We start from the raw sequence: 14,403 nt of genomic DNA, 5'->3' as shown, positions 1-14,403 counted from the left end.
TTACGAAAATCAGTGCTAATGGGCACAAGATTGAAACTTTGATCTTGCTACAAGACGGGTTACATTAATTCCAAATTGGCTGTGCTGGGTGCTGGAAGTGGGGAGATTGAAAGAAAAGATAGCGGCCTTCCAGGAGATCAGACACACTGTCATTGTGCACAGGTAGCACTCAGATGGGTGAGAGAATAAAGCCCAGAAAGCATGAGTTGTTGCTGGAAGAATTCTTGAAAAAGGTAGCCCCTGAAGTGATTAGGAGAATCAGAGGGCAGTCCAGGTTGGCATTAGCAATTCCTATCAGTTTGAGTGCAGAAAAAAGTCTGAAGGGCTGAGAGGATTGGAACTGAAACAGTGTATTGAATGATACACATTGGGGCATTACAGGCCACTGTATCAGAGAACAGAGGGGAGAGAAGGCAGGGATCAGAGTTGTACATAATCAAAACTGTCCCGGTGGGGGTGGACATGTAGGTCTGTAATCCAGCTCCCGCCGGCACAAAGAGAGCGAGGCGCGCGGCAGGGAGGGTGGGGAACGGAGAGCTGCTGTGGCGGCAGCTGGTTTACCCATGGTGGGTACTTGGGTAGGGTCACCGGCGTCAGTAACCACAGTGGGTCCCTGAGGACCATGCAGGAGGGTGGGCCGTTGTGAATTCATGCCCAGGACCAGAGTGGGTCCTTATCCCGACAGCGCGCCCACAATTTCCTGATGCCCTTGAGAGCTGGGTAGTTATTTTGGGATTGGAGACAATGAAGTCGCAGTGTTACTGCCCAAGGTCACTAGGTGGGTAGACCCGGGTTCTGGGTGACTTAACAGCTCAAGGTGCCCCTACTGCCTGGTGTTTGTATTCAGAGGGAAGGACGCTGTTTTTAAAGAGAGACGGTCTCACCCCGGCACCAGTCAAGAGACCCCGGTCCGGATGCGGCCCTGTGACACCGGGGGCGGGGCCGGGGCATCGCCCCCTCCGTGGGAGCCCGGCGCCCCCGCGCCCCGCCCGCGCCCTCCGCCGGGTGACCCCTGCGCCCTGTGCCCCGCGTGGACTGCGAGGCCGCCCTGACACCGCGCAGGAGCGGACCCGACCTGGGGCTTGGCGGCGGGCGCGGGGAAGTCTCGGGCGGGGAGGACGATCACGACTTGCTTCGGTGGAAACTTTCTTGGGTTAGGCGCTCTCGAGGCTTTAGATCCAGGCACTTAAGCACTCCTGGGAGTCCCTAAATGCCTCTTGTTCGTCTTCCCTTTGGGGCCTGCTTGCGCCTTCCTGGTGGGCCCTGGTGCTTGCTTCCCCAGGCGCAGGGCTTCTCGCTTATGATGGAGAGATCGCGCGCACTCGCCCCGGCCCCGGCCCCGGCCCCTAGAGCTTTGTTCAGCCACTGATCGCTGCGCAACCGCCGTAGTCTCCAGAGGGCTAGGTGCTTTACTCCCCCCACCCCAACCCTTCCTAATCTGTTGTCCTTGTGCTTCTAATTAGATCATTCTTTGCTTTTCAGAGACAAACGTGCTCCAGGGACAGAGGTCAGTGTAGTTCTACCCGTCTTTAAACTTAAGTGAAGCTGGTTGAGAGCACGCAGCGAGACCCTTGTATTTAGGGCAGCACGCTGGGCGGGCCCTGTGGAATTGATAGTGGCATTTGGGGATTTGTTTTTGAAAAGCCTTGGCAAGGTGTCACTGCCCCTGCTTTGAGGAGAGGTGGGAGTGCTGTGTGCTGCGCTGGTGGCTCCGTAGCGCTGGCCGGCAGGGGACTGGCTCCACTTAGGAAAGGGGTGGGGGAGGGCAGGTTTCCTAGATATGGCTTCTTTAAAAAAATAAAAATCATAATAATAATTTCATGGGGTAGGGCTATTGATATGACTTCCAAAAGGGGAAATGGTAACTCTAATGATAGCTTGAGCAAGTAGTATTGGAATCAACGGGAAATGAAATCTCTGATGCTGAAAACTAGATCTTCAGTGGAGATACTTTTGTGATGGTATGTGATATTTTATCTTAACTCTTGGTTTTTACCTTTCAATTTAAAACAAAATTGCAAAAAAAAAAATTGCAGGTTTGACCTACAGCTTGACAGTGGCTTTTTGCTTTTAAAAGTAAATGTTAAAATAAGTTTGTCAGCGATGAGGCTGATAACAGCATGGGTGCGTGGCTGTTAGATGTTTACCTTTACAAAGCATTTTGATATATTTTGTAAAGTTTCTTTATTGTCTGTCTCAGAATATTTGTTTTATTATCTGAAGGAAAATAACATGGGTTTTTTCATACTGAAGCTTTTAAAAGTTACACGGAATTATTTTTATGTTCTTACGCATTTGAAAACGTGCGTAAAGCTCATTAATGTTAACATTTAAAGGGAGCGGTTCTGTCTTGTACACAAAGAGATTAACCTAGCTAAGAAAGACTTTAAGGCCATTTAAAGATTTAGATGTTGACTTAGTGGGGAATTTTGGAAGGATAAGTTTGGGGGAAATATATTTTCTCTGAAGGAGTTTTCTTCCTATGTCTCAGTTGCTCACTATGTTTATTTCACTTGCAGAACAAGTATTTGGAAGTCCTTTCTCTATTTTTATGTCCCAGGCACCTAGTCTTCTTAGTTTAAGCATTTAAGAATATCATCTTATTTTCAGGGCTTTCACCTCTTAAAAAAGTTAAATACATTAGAGTTTGAAAGTGTTCCCATTTGGTTTCAGTTGCTTCTTGTTTTCTACTTGTTTTAACTTGAAATTAGTTGATTTTCTTATTAAAAGTGATTAACTTTTTAAATGATTACTACAGTGAAACTAAATTGTGTTCAGATATCTGTCCTATTAACATCTAGAGAGGCAAACAGCTGCCAAACAAAAATCCCATTTTGTAATGAACTAAGGTACTAAATTCATTTTTTATAAGGTGAACAGTTAAGATTTCCTTCATTTAAAAATGGAGAAATTTTCATGCATATCCTAGTAAATGCATGGAATGGAACTAAAAGCTGTACTTACCTGAAATTTTTAAAAACTTAAAATCTATTTGGTGAAAGATAATTGAAAGGGGAAGAGATGTATAAGACATCTTTTGTGCAGCATTTTGGTAGTGGCTGTTTTTATTATTTCTCTACTCCAGTAGTTCACTGCCTTTTTTTTTTTTTTTTAAATCTTTCACATAAACTTCTGAGTATTCAGTAATTCTTCTGAAATGGATGCAGAGTGCTTTAAAGATCAAGCCAGTACTGGATGGTAAAGTAAGAAGGGACTGTTTTATTTTTCTAACGCATTTTATGGTTATAATTTTACTCATTCTGAAAATTCTAGTGTACATTTAAAATTAGAACAAAGAGTTTAATACCCAGAAGAGCTGTGAATGGACTCATAATTTTCTAGGGAAAGCAGGCCTGATCACATCCCTTTCTGAGGGTTCCTTGGACTTGGGGCCATATTTATCTTTCTGGCTTTATTATGATGTATATCTATCTTTAAGATATGCCTTATACTTGATAAGTAAATTTCCTCAAATCTTTGAAATATTCTGGGTGATGGTGGTTGCAATTTTTGATTTTCTTGTTGGAATCTCTTCTGGTGACCTTTATCTATTGGGATTGCTGTCAGATTGGCAGCAAGAGTAGCGTGTTGTGTGCTGTCGAAATATTCTGGTTGTTTCTGGTGAAGGTGCAAGTCGTTAGGCATTAAAGCTGTTCATATACCTAGGGAACTGAATGCTGGCGTGTGGTGTTTTTCTCCTTGGACCGGCAGGTAGCCATTGAGCTGATGTTACTGTGAACAATTAGCAACCTCCACCCCTACTAGTTAAGAATTGTGCAGATTGCTTACTAGAAAGATGCCCGGGGTAGTTTGTTTGCCTTTTAGTCATGTAATTTATAAACTGTAAGAAAACAGTCCTCCCACATCTCTGTACGCCTCACATATTCCTCCAAGTGATCTAGAAACATTAATTCTGCAGGAGGGACCAAACTTACAAGTTTAATATATATTTTTTAAACAGTGGTTTTTCTTTTTTCTTTGTTATGTGTAGCTGGCGTGTGTTGGTGTTTTTCCATAGAAATGCTGATATCCTTGTGAAGGGGCATGTCTACCACAGGTTAAACTTTTTTAAGTACAACGTGCAAGGAGAGAGTCTTCACATTTTGTCAATTAGAGGAAAAATGCTACACCTATGACTGCCTTTGTTCTCAAAGCCACTTGAATTGCAGGCTGTGTTGGGACTGGTTTGTACATTGTTTAACTGCTGAGACTAAGACTTCTAATTAGAGTAATTACCGGGTAAGGGCGGACTGGCGGGGCGGGGCGGGGCGGGGCGGGGGCCAGGGGTGTGGTCGGGCCTGGGCGCCGCGCGCTTGGAACGCCGGCCCGGCTGGCGGCGGGGGGCGGGGCGGGGCGCGGGGGGCGGGGCGCGGCGCGGGGGGCGGGGCAGAAGGGGCGGGCGCGCGCGGCGGGGCAGAAGGCACCGGCGGGCGCCGGGGCAGTCGGAGCGGACTCCAGGCTCGGCCCGCGCCCGGACGGCAGCCTCCGTAGGTAAGACTCTTCCCGCCCCGCCCGGCGCGTCTGAGGGCTGCGGGGCCCGGTGCCGTCCTCCGGCGTGCGTTCGTTAGGAGAATCGGAGCGGCGTCCTCTCTGTCTGCCACATCCCTCCGCGTCTTCCTCCTCTTACCTCAGTCTTTCCACCAAGCGGGCTTCGCCGTGGTGCCCGCGTGCGCTCCCCGCCGGCGGCCCGATCCGGGGCGTGGGCCCTCGGCGCCCTCAGAGCTTCGCGCGAGCTTCGGGCGCTTTGTAGCAGTTGTAGACTTTCTTTTTTAAGTTGTAGAGATTTTAACCCGCCGGGGTGTCCGAGGGCCGGCGTCCCTGTCGTGTGGCGTGGTCTACTTAGCAAGCCTTCAAGGAAGAAAGACCGGTAAACAAAGTGCGTTCTGATGCGCGCGAGAAAGCTATTCAAAGTGCAAATGCATCAGGAAAAGAATAACAGATTACTGCTTCTGGCGGAGCCGCCTTTAGAAATGTTCCACAGGTTAACTTCGTCTCTAGAGAACTGTTCTCCTTTTCCTCTTCTGTCAAGGGTGTGTGCTGATCTACAGGGGTTCTGGTCTTGGCTCTTAATTCCTGGCAAAACGTTCATGCATGGAAATGTAGACTTAATGCTACACTGCTAATTCAGACCCCCCCACCCCCCCCCAAAAAAAAGCGCTACATTTTAAACTTTGACTCTAAAGGGAAGTTTGTTTGGGTTGCCCAGGACGGAGCAGCCTGTTCCTTTTTTATTTCTGTCTCAGCTATTACTTACAAAGCTCCGAGATGAGAGACCCTACATTGTGAAATCAGCAGAGAAGTGGTTCTCAACCTGTGAGGTTGCCTTCAGTCGTTTTAAAATCTGTGTATCCATTTTTCATCTGGGGGGAATCCGTGATCACTGGTTTTTCAAAAAGTCAAGCTTCACTTTTAGTACAGACTGTGTAGATTATAATTGTGCTGTAACTTAGATATATAGTAAAAGAAAAATAGCAAAAATTTTGTTAAAGTGTGGAAAATAAATACTATCCTTAAAAGTATTTTTAGTTTCAATTATATAAAGAAAATATTTAGAAATCTATATAATAAAAACCATGTTTCATTGCCATCCCTTTTTTTGTAAAAATGAATTCCAACTTAATTTATATGGATAATTTCGGATACTAAGGGGAGGAAAAGTTCGCTCTTCCAATGGACTATTTTCCATTAAGATTGAAAAAACAAAACTTAGAAATGTCTTAACATTTCCTGTAATTCCTGTAACTTCCGAAAGTTGTTCTGAGCCCAATTTAAAGTGTATTATTCCAATAAAATAATAGTTTTCTTAAAAAATGAGCATGTTGCACATACATAAAGGAGATAGACTGCTGAAACTTAACTACAATTTTTATGAAATTTCTTTAGGAGTTTATTAGGAATGGCATGCACATTCTTGAGATTTTAGGTTGGCACTAGAAAGCACATCGTAGGTTTAATCATGTTCATGCCAACACCTATTAGTAAGATGTTGGTAGGTCTCTGGCTTACCAGGATTTTAGATCCATGGTTAGTAACTATCTGTTTGCATCCTTGAAGACTTACTTCTGTTGGATTGACTCTCAAGTACTTGAACTCACATGAGAAAATATTTTTGTGGCAGCAAACAAAACTGCATTTCAGATGTCCCGTTCCGGTATCAGCCTGAGGCTGCTCTGAGGCATAAGTCCCAGCTGGAGCTCATAGTAGTTCTAAGATTATTATGCAGAAACTCTCCTAGCAGTAATGTGGACATTTTGCTCCCAAAGGAGCATTTTTATAAAACTTACTGTTTTAGTTTGTTTAGTTGGAAATGGTTTCTGTCGTGATGGGAAATACATTAATGCGTGAATTATTCAACCATTTGTACATTGCATGCAATTTGGGGGTAAACAAATCTGGCATCACTCACATCCATGGGTTTTATGGTTTTGTTTCCCATTCACTTGTTTGTTTCGCCTTCTTACATAACGTGCATTTTCTTCATTAAAGAATACTGGCCTAGTAGGAGCTTTCATTCCCTTCAGGTGCACTGCTGTTGTGGTGAAGGAGAGAGACAAGAAGTTGAAAATGGAGCAAACATTTCTTGAAAGTACTTGAAACTTGTTCTCTTTCTCTTGAAGTTCTTAAATCTATATCTTTTTCAATAATACGAATTGCTCTAAGTGTCAAAGTGACCCTCACCAAGTTAATCCTTTGCTCTGTTCCTCATAAAACTTTCCAGAGTTAATCCCAGATATAAAATGTCTGGACTCAAATCCAGAACTGTGTAGAATTTGAGTGAAATGTGACTCACAAGCTTTATGTACATTAAGTTATTCTGTGAAATAAGCCTCAGCCGTTGGACAGTCAATGGAACCATACTCTCAACGTATTTTTATTAAGTAAACACAACTTTATTGTTTTATTGCCCACACTCACTCATGCAGCTTGACTCCTCACCCTCGTCTTCCCCACCCCCACCATGCCTCCCTAGTTGTGGTTAGCTATACGTATATTTAGGGATATGTCTCCTTGTCAGCTTTTTGACAAAAACCACAACACATTGTAGACATGTGGTGGAAGTCATGCTTTGTTTGGATTTGGTGGATTTGGTGGAAAATATAGAAAGAATATTAGAAAATAAAGGTTAACCAAAAGATATTTCTATTGTTTTAACTATGTGCCTGTGAAGAAGAAAAGGCAGGAACTAGGAGTGATGGAATGTTAGCATTCTAGACCAGAATAAATACCCAAGAATGAAATCTGTTTATAAATTATGTTCTGTGCTTAAAAACAACTTCGAGTGTGTGTGTCTCTATCCCCACCTGAGTTGATGTCTAAGCTGAGGCCAGTGGTGACTTGGTTTATCTGTCCTCCTGTTTCTGGTCTTTTTCTCAACTTACAGTCTTGTTAGTGTCATTGTCTCTAAGATGCTTTTGTGGCTTACTTTCTTTTTAGGGGGTAATTTTGATAACTTGGGAAAACTTGATCTTGAATAGCAAGTTTTAATAAGATTGGAAAGCAAAAGGGCGGGTCTCTTAGACGTACTATCAAGTTTTTGCACATAGAGGAGGATGGGTTGTTGCAGCTCCTCATACAATTTATTAGTTCTTTAACAACATTATAGAGCCATCATTTTGTTGAAAATAGTCGATTGCAATTGCAGAGGCATTTCAATTACTTTACCATTAGCTTTTGAAATAAGAATCCTCTACCACACCTATTATTACACAGAATGCTTGTAAAACTTCTTAAATTGGTGTATTTGAACATGGGTATTTTTTTAGTTTTAGTCTAGAACTGAGAATCACTTTTGGCTAGAGTTTTCGTTTGTAGCTATGTTTTCTTGTAGTAGGTTTAAGTCGCCAAATCATTGACTGACAACTATTTTTGCAGTCATTCATACTATACTACCTCCACCTACTATATTGGACATTAAGTCTTTTGTTTGAATTTGATAAGCGTGTATGTCAGGCCTAGGGTAGATGGCACAAGAAATGAGCGGTATCAGCTTCCAGTCCATAAGGAGTTGCCTTAAACTTTTTACAGAAATTAAAATAGAGTTTTATATGAACTCCTCGCTATTCTTTGTTTAAATTTAAGAGGATCCTGCTTTTGTCCATAAGGTAAGAGTTATTATCAATAAGAGTTTAGTATTTTTCACCATTTGTTAACTACTTGTTGTTTAGAGGAAAAAAATGTTTTTAGACAATGTTCCCAAGGGTTACGTACATTTGTGCTTACGAACACCGTTTGTGCACAGAATAGGAATAGGCATGGAATAGATCCCTCTTAACTAGGAACAGAGCCCTCTTAACTAGGATTGTAGGGCTACATGAAGTATATTCAATCAAATGTTACAAAGGGGTGTCTAAAGTTGACACAGTTATTTACTAAAGTATTTAATTTTTAATAGTAATGCCACACAGACTATCTGATTTTGACATTTTGGAGGTAATACAGGAAGTGAAGGAAAGAAGAGAAAAATTCTGAGTTTGAATGAAAATTGTAATTTACTGTTTTTTTCTCTTGAAAAAAACATTTGATAGTTCATTTAGGTTGTAAATGACAACATGAAAATCTGAGCATGCAGCTGTGTGAGGCAATGCTTTGTATATGCAAAGCATTTGGAAAATGTAGGATTCCAGAAATTTTTGAGTGTTGCATGCACAGAACCAATGCCTTATATTTAATGGTGTTAGCATTCATCTTTATGTAGAAGCACTGAAATCTGAAATTTTGAGATATGTATTTTCAAATATTGCTATGACTTAAGCGTAGAGAGATGCCAGCAGAATTCTTGTGACACTAGTGCTAGGGACTCTGCCTGTACTAACTCTGGACCTCTTTATAACCCCACCCCCACCCCCACCCCACCCCCAGTTTCCAGGTAGCTCAGCACTTTGGTAGAGCATGTGCTTTAATCATTTATGCATTTCAGTGCTTAAATTAGCTTGCAGTATTGAATTTCTTCATAAAGTAGATCTTCTCTCCATTAAAGTAAATTATTGGGAAATGTTTTTGACATGATTTAAGAAAAATAGTTCACTTCAGCTGGAGGCAGGAAAAACAAAGAAAAGACCAGGCGGTTCATATACTGTACTTCTGAACCATGGGTTGGTTTTGGTACTTCCAAAAGTGACATCATAGAGACTAAGATGCCATCATTAGCACATAGTGTCTGACATAACTTACAGGTATGGATCATTCTCATGTTCTCACATTAGATAAGGGTCACATTTTCCTGTGCAAACTTAATTTCCCTAACTTTTATAAAAGGTATAACTCACCCAAACTATATACTGACATAAAGCATATTATTTAAACTACATAAAATCCAGTCCTCTTGTCAACTTTCATAACCATGTGTATGTTAATGGTTTATGTCGTTACACATTTTGGAAAATGAATCTTTGTAAACACTCACGTTGAAAATTCACAGCCAGAGTGCTTAGGATCTTCATGTTTGCTTCCCTTGCCCAGAAACCTGCCAGATCATTATTGATTTGGGGCCAGAAGGAGACAATTCCTGATCTGAATTTTATGCTTCTCAAGAAATCATGACTCATGAAGAAAAAACTATCAATTCCTAAATGATCAGTCCATTCACTCTACCATGACATTAATGACATTTTCAATGTAGGGCTCATTTAAAGCTTTCTAAAGAATTTGGAACACTTGAAAGTATCAGAGAATACTAACTTTTCTTGTATTTGCAGATTTTTTAAACAGGAGGCTTTATTTCCTTAAAGTTAATGCTCTTACCTAAATTAATAATATTGTATTTAATAACTGATGTATTTATTTTGAGTAAGAGTAGATGTTTTATGAGGTAGAGTTTCTAACTACTTATAAGTAGTAATGTTTTGTAACTGAAAATTCTAGTTGCATACTAATTTACAACCCCTTTAAGTCCAACAAGTGAACACCTTTATTGTGAAAACTGTCAGCTGGTTTTGTATATCAGATTATAGACATGATATGTAACCAGGTGATGGAATACTATGCAACTGTTGAAAAGAATGAGGTGGGGGCACCTGGGTGGCTCAGTGGTTGAGTATCTGCCTTTGGCTTAGGTCTTGATCTCGGGTCCAGGAATTGAGTTCCACATCAGGCTTCCTGTGAAGAGCCTGCTTCTCCCTCTGCCTGTATCTCTGCCTCTCTCTCTCTCATGAATAAGTAAATAAAATATTTTAATAATTAATTAAATAGAATGAGGTGGAACTCTTTCTGTAGTATGGTAAGATAGCAAGAAATATATGTGAGGGGAGTTTAATGTTTTTTTGTTTTGTTTTGTTTTGTTTTTTATGATAGAGGCAGAGACACAGGCAGAGGGAGAAGCAGGCTCCATGCCGGGAGCCCGATGTGGGACTCGATCCCAGGACTCCGGGATCGCGCCCAGGGCCAGAGGCAGGCGCTAAACCGCTGAGCCACTCAAGGATCCCAGTGTATTTTTGTTTCCCAAAATGTTTCCCCAATTTTTTTCCATGTGAAATGAATTATATGAATATTTGCTTCTGCTTGAATTTTCTTTCTAAAATTTGATTACAGACATACTCCCAAAGATGTGTGATAATCAAAAAGAACTGTGCTGGATAAATATGTCTGTTGATTGCTTAATGTATTTTGAAAGAAATTATTTTCACTTTTAATGATTTTACTTGGTGATTTTCATGTGTTGGTAAATCAGGTTTGTGTCCACAGAATAATAGGAATTGTGACTTCTTATGTTTGGGAGTTCTTTAAAATGTATTAAGTTTTCATTTTAGCATGTAGAGGATGGTTCTTTTTATAGGTTTTGTTTAGTTTTCAGTGTGATTCAAACCAATTGTTTTTTTTCTATACAAGCTACTAGGAATAGGAATATTTTAATTATATCATGATATCTTGACAACAGCTCTTAGGCAGACACTTGCCTGTGTACATATTATTAAATTCATTTTTGTCACTTTAAAAGGTTTATCATTAAGAAAGTGACTGATGACAGATGATCATATATACCTACATTGATGTGAATACCATAGTTCTGGCTGGTGTTTGGGGTCCGTAAGGTCAGCTTCACTGGGGTTCTGATACTCTGATCAGGGTTTTGTGTGTCTTTTGGGGTTGTAAGGAAGGAGAGTTATTAAGTTTTCAGAAATTTTTTATTGTATACCCCATTTCAAAAGTCATCATATGAAAATTTATATAGCTTAGAGATTTTTATTTACTTTGTTTTATTTGGGGTCAAAGCACCATCTGAAAGATGATTTGTTAAGGCTTCATCTTGTGTTCTATAGTCCGTTCCTGTTGCTTTTAATGAGTAAAGTACGTGAAGGGGCATTGTTTGTTCTCACGCTGTGGACTCTGGGGGCACCTGAGGCTATATGGTGTAGTGTGTGTTTTCTGGGAAGAGTAGAAAAGAATTTATTAGACTTTGGGGAAATTATAAAAAAGACTTTTTGTATCTCTGGGATTACCTTTTTAATCCAAGGGGCAAAGAACCGCTGTCTCTATTGTGCCTCTATGCCCAAAAGCCTGTGACTTTGAAAGGTCAGCTGCTTTAGTTCTGTTGAATTTCAGCCAGCAAGTCTCCAGCATACAGGAGAATTTGATTTTTCTCCCTCCCCCATTTCTTCTGTTTTTGTTCAGTGTAAACAGTTCCTGCTGTAGTAACATAGACAAATATAGCAGAGAATGCTTTTCTGGAAGAAGAATGCTCCCTAAGCATTTTTTAACCATTTTTGGGAAGAATTGATCTTTCTGTGTATTTCAGACAGACTGAAGGAGGGAGGCTGTTGCTGTAAATTGCAGTGACATCATATGTATTGCCCCCATTGATCCGCTTTTAGTCTCCAGCCAGGATAAAAGGAAATGGCAGTGGGGAGGAAGCATGCTTCATTTAGGCACAGATCCAGAGTGATAATGGGGTAATAATAGAACTCACGCCACTGTTGGTCGGTGGCTGTCTTAGTCCCAGGCTCATTCCCCATCTGGGGAGCCTCCCGGAGACTTCCTCTCCTCCGTGTGCGTTTGTGTGGCTGCAGCAGGCCAGCTGGGCTGGGAGGGGAGGTGCCTGCCTTTGGAGGGCTGCAGGCAGTGGGGCTTGGACGTTGGCGGTGCCTGGTTTCTCATGTTGAGTCCTGCTTTGGAAGGTCAGTAGTGGGATGCATTGGTGACATATTCTGATGGAAGCGATGAGCTGGCCTTTTCTGTGTCCTGTTCATGGCAGACATGGTGGAGGGGCTCTGTTGCGTGGGTGGTCCTCTGGGAGGCAGGAGTGAGTGATGCCCTGTGACAGCAGTAAGGGGCTTCTAGAAGAATCGGGTTTGTTTGCTTTTTTGTTGCTTGTAGACTAAGGAGGGTGGCTTTGGAAAATTCTTATTTTCTTTCTAAGAGCCTGTGTGGAAACTCTTTAAAACCATGCAGAGTTATCTGGCTTCCCTCAGCTCTTAAGTTGACTGGGAAAAATACCAGGTAGACTTCTTTCTTTGTATATTTCTGGGTAATCAGCAACTATGGAATCTTCCAGCAAGAATACAGACCTCTAAATCCTTAACAAATAGCATTTGTATTGACTGATCTCCTTTAGCATTTTACGTTTTGTACTCAAGTTTCACAGTGTCGTGTTGTCTTTCCCGCACAAAGTACGCGCATGACTCTGGCGCACCCCAGTCTTATTTTGTCTAAGTTTCTGAGGCCAATGAATTTTTAAAATACTGAGGTGGTCTCCCTATGGAAAAATAATCACCCCGTCATGAATTCCTTGTTTGTGTAAAGGAAGGAACCTTCTGTTCCTGTCACTGTTAAACTGTGGGCGTGAGCACCATTAGACCCTCAGAAATAAAGGCAGGTTCTTTATATTTAGAGGAGCTGCTTTCTCAGGAGATAATGCTCTGAACCATATCCTTTATTTTTCTTAATCACCTCATAGTGTGACGGAAGCTCTCAGTACTCCTGCATTAAAACACAGTTGGCCTAGAAGCCATGTGAAATTTAATTTGATTTCTTTGTGGGTGGGAGTGGAATGACCCACACAACACTTCTCATTGCTGTTGTGCCAGCTGCTGGGGCGGGGGCGGTGCGGCACCGCATTTGAGCACATTTGCTGGTGTACTGTCTCCACTGCTGTGCAAACATTTTGGTTTATGACATAGCCCTTCTTTTTCATTGTAGGGTGGCTTTACAGGGAGTAAATGTTTATTTTACAAAGAGAAATGTACTATATTAAAGTGAGCTACTTACCACGTTTTTGCTTTAATATCGTCTTTTCGGGGGGTCTGTAACATCATGTAAAAAATTTCTTTGTGAATGAAAGTTTTATTGTTTGTATATTAGAATAGCACTTGATTGCTGATTTTCTCAACTTTGCTCATTGTTTAGAAACTGCATTTTTCCTGGTGAATTAGAAGAGCCACAGTTGGAAGCCAGATGGCTACAGGTTGTTTACTAAGGGCGAGAAATTTCTCCAGGTCCTCCCTGAAGCATAGAGCTAGCAGAGCTCCTGGCTTTGGGAGAAACGGCCTAGAGTCCGTTTGGACCCTCGTTGCCTTCTGCCCTCTCTGAACAGACCAACTCTCTGCCTGGGTGGGGGCCTGTCGGGGGGAGCTCCGTGGCCGGCCACGTGGCTTACTCTCTGCCTCCCCCAGCCCTCAGGCTTTGACGCCCCCCTCCAGTCCATCTCAAGAGGCGGGGGCTTGGCTTTAAATATTTTTCCATCATGGAAAATTTGAGGAGGACAAAGGCTTTCAGTGATCCTTTGGTTTTGTTTCTCTTTGCAGATGTGTGACCTTTCTGCTTAGAAGCAAAACTTAGATATGAAAGTATGAACCAGATATTTTGGTAGGTTCATGTGCTCATAATTCTTCAGCTTTAAGCTGGAGTTGTGTTTGTTGGTTAAACCCAACTGGGGGGCAGCCCAGGTGGCTCAGCAGTTTAGTGCCGCCTTCAGCCCAGGGTCTGATCCTGGAGATCCGGCATCGAGTCCCACATTGGGCTCCCTGCATGGAGCCTGCCTGTGTCTCTGCCTCTCGCTTCTCTTTCTCTGTGTGTCTCTCATGAATAAAAAAATCGTAAAAAACAAAACAAAACAAAAAACACCCAACTGGGGTAAGTTAAGGACCAAATGAATCATCTTACTCAAGGGTTTCTTTCCTTTGTGAGTCTCTCTAGTTTAAATCCAATCCCAAACTTGAGTTCTAACAGTAGGCCTCTATAAGTGCGCACACACAATAGGGACACACAATGCTCTCCTTCCCTGTAACTCTGCAGATTGGCAGGGCTGGTTCCTACTGTATTTAATTAGGCAGCAGAGCTGACACCCCCAGCTGATGGGTGTCCTGGGCTCCATTAGGTGGTGGGCCCTTCCCCAGAAGTTGTCTTCCTGCATTCAGTATGGTGTTGACATTGAGCTGTTGCTCCTGGAGTTGGCTAGCTATGGAAGTGCTG

The 14,403-nt window shown here is 42.1% G+C and overlaps 1 protein-coding gene across 48 annotated transcripts in view; it reads left to right on the top strand.

The window, feature by feature from the left end:
• Positions 1–14,403, top strand: part of AOPEP (aminopeptidase O (putative)) — a 333,384-nt gene that overhangs the window by 294,706 nt on the left and 24,275 nt on the right. For 6 of the 48 annotated variants that reach the window (XR_013383691.1, XR_013383690.1, XR_013383671.1 and 3 more), the window contains one exon: positions 13,737–13,797. The exons of the other annotated variants lie outside the window; for them this stretch is intronic. Coding sequence is in view for 1 of the 6 variants with exons in the window: in XM_077904411.1 (XP_077760537.1) it covers positions 13,737–13,757 (21 nt within the window). In the remaining 5 variants the exon portion in view is untranslated. The remainder of the gene's footprint in view (positions 1–13,736; positions 13,798–14,403) is intronic. 48 annotated transcript variants of the gene reach the window in all.

Source organism: Canis aureus, chromosome 1, assembly GCF_053574225.1.
Source record: "Canis aureus isolate CA01 chromosome 1, VMU_Caureus_v.1.0, whole genome shotgun sequence".
NCBI classification, from domain to species: domain Eukaryota; kingdom Metazoa; phylum Chordata; class Mammalia; order Carnivora; family Canidae; genus Canis; species Canis aureus.
The sequence above is the reverse complement of the archived record's forward strand: the minus strand, read 5'-3'. Positions and strand labels throughout refer to the sequence as shown.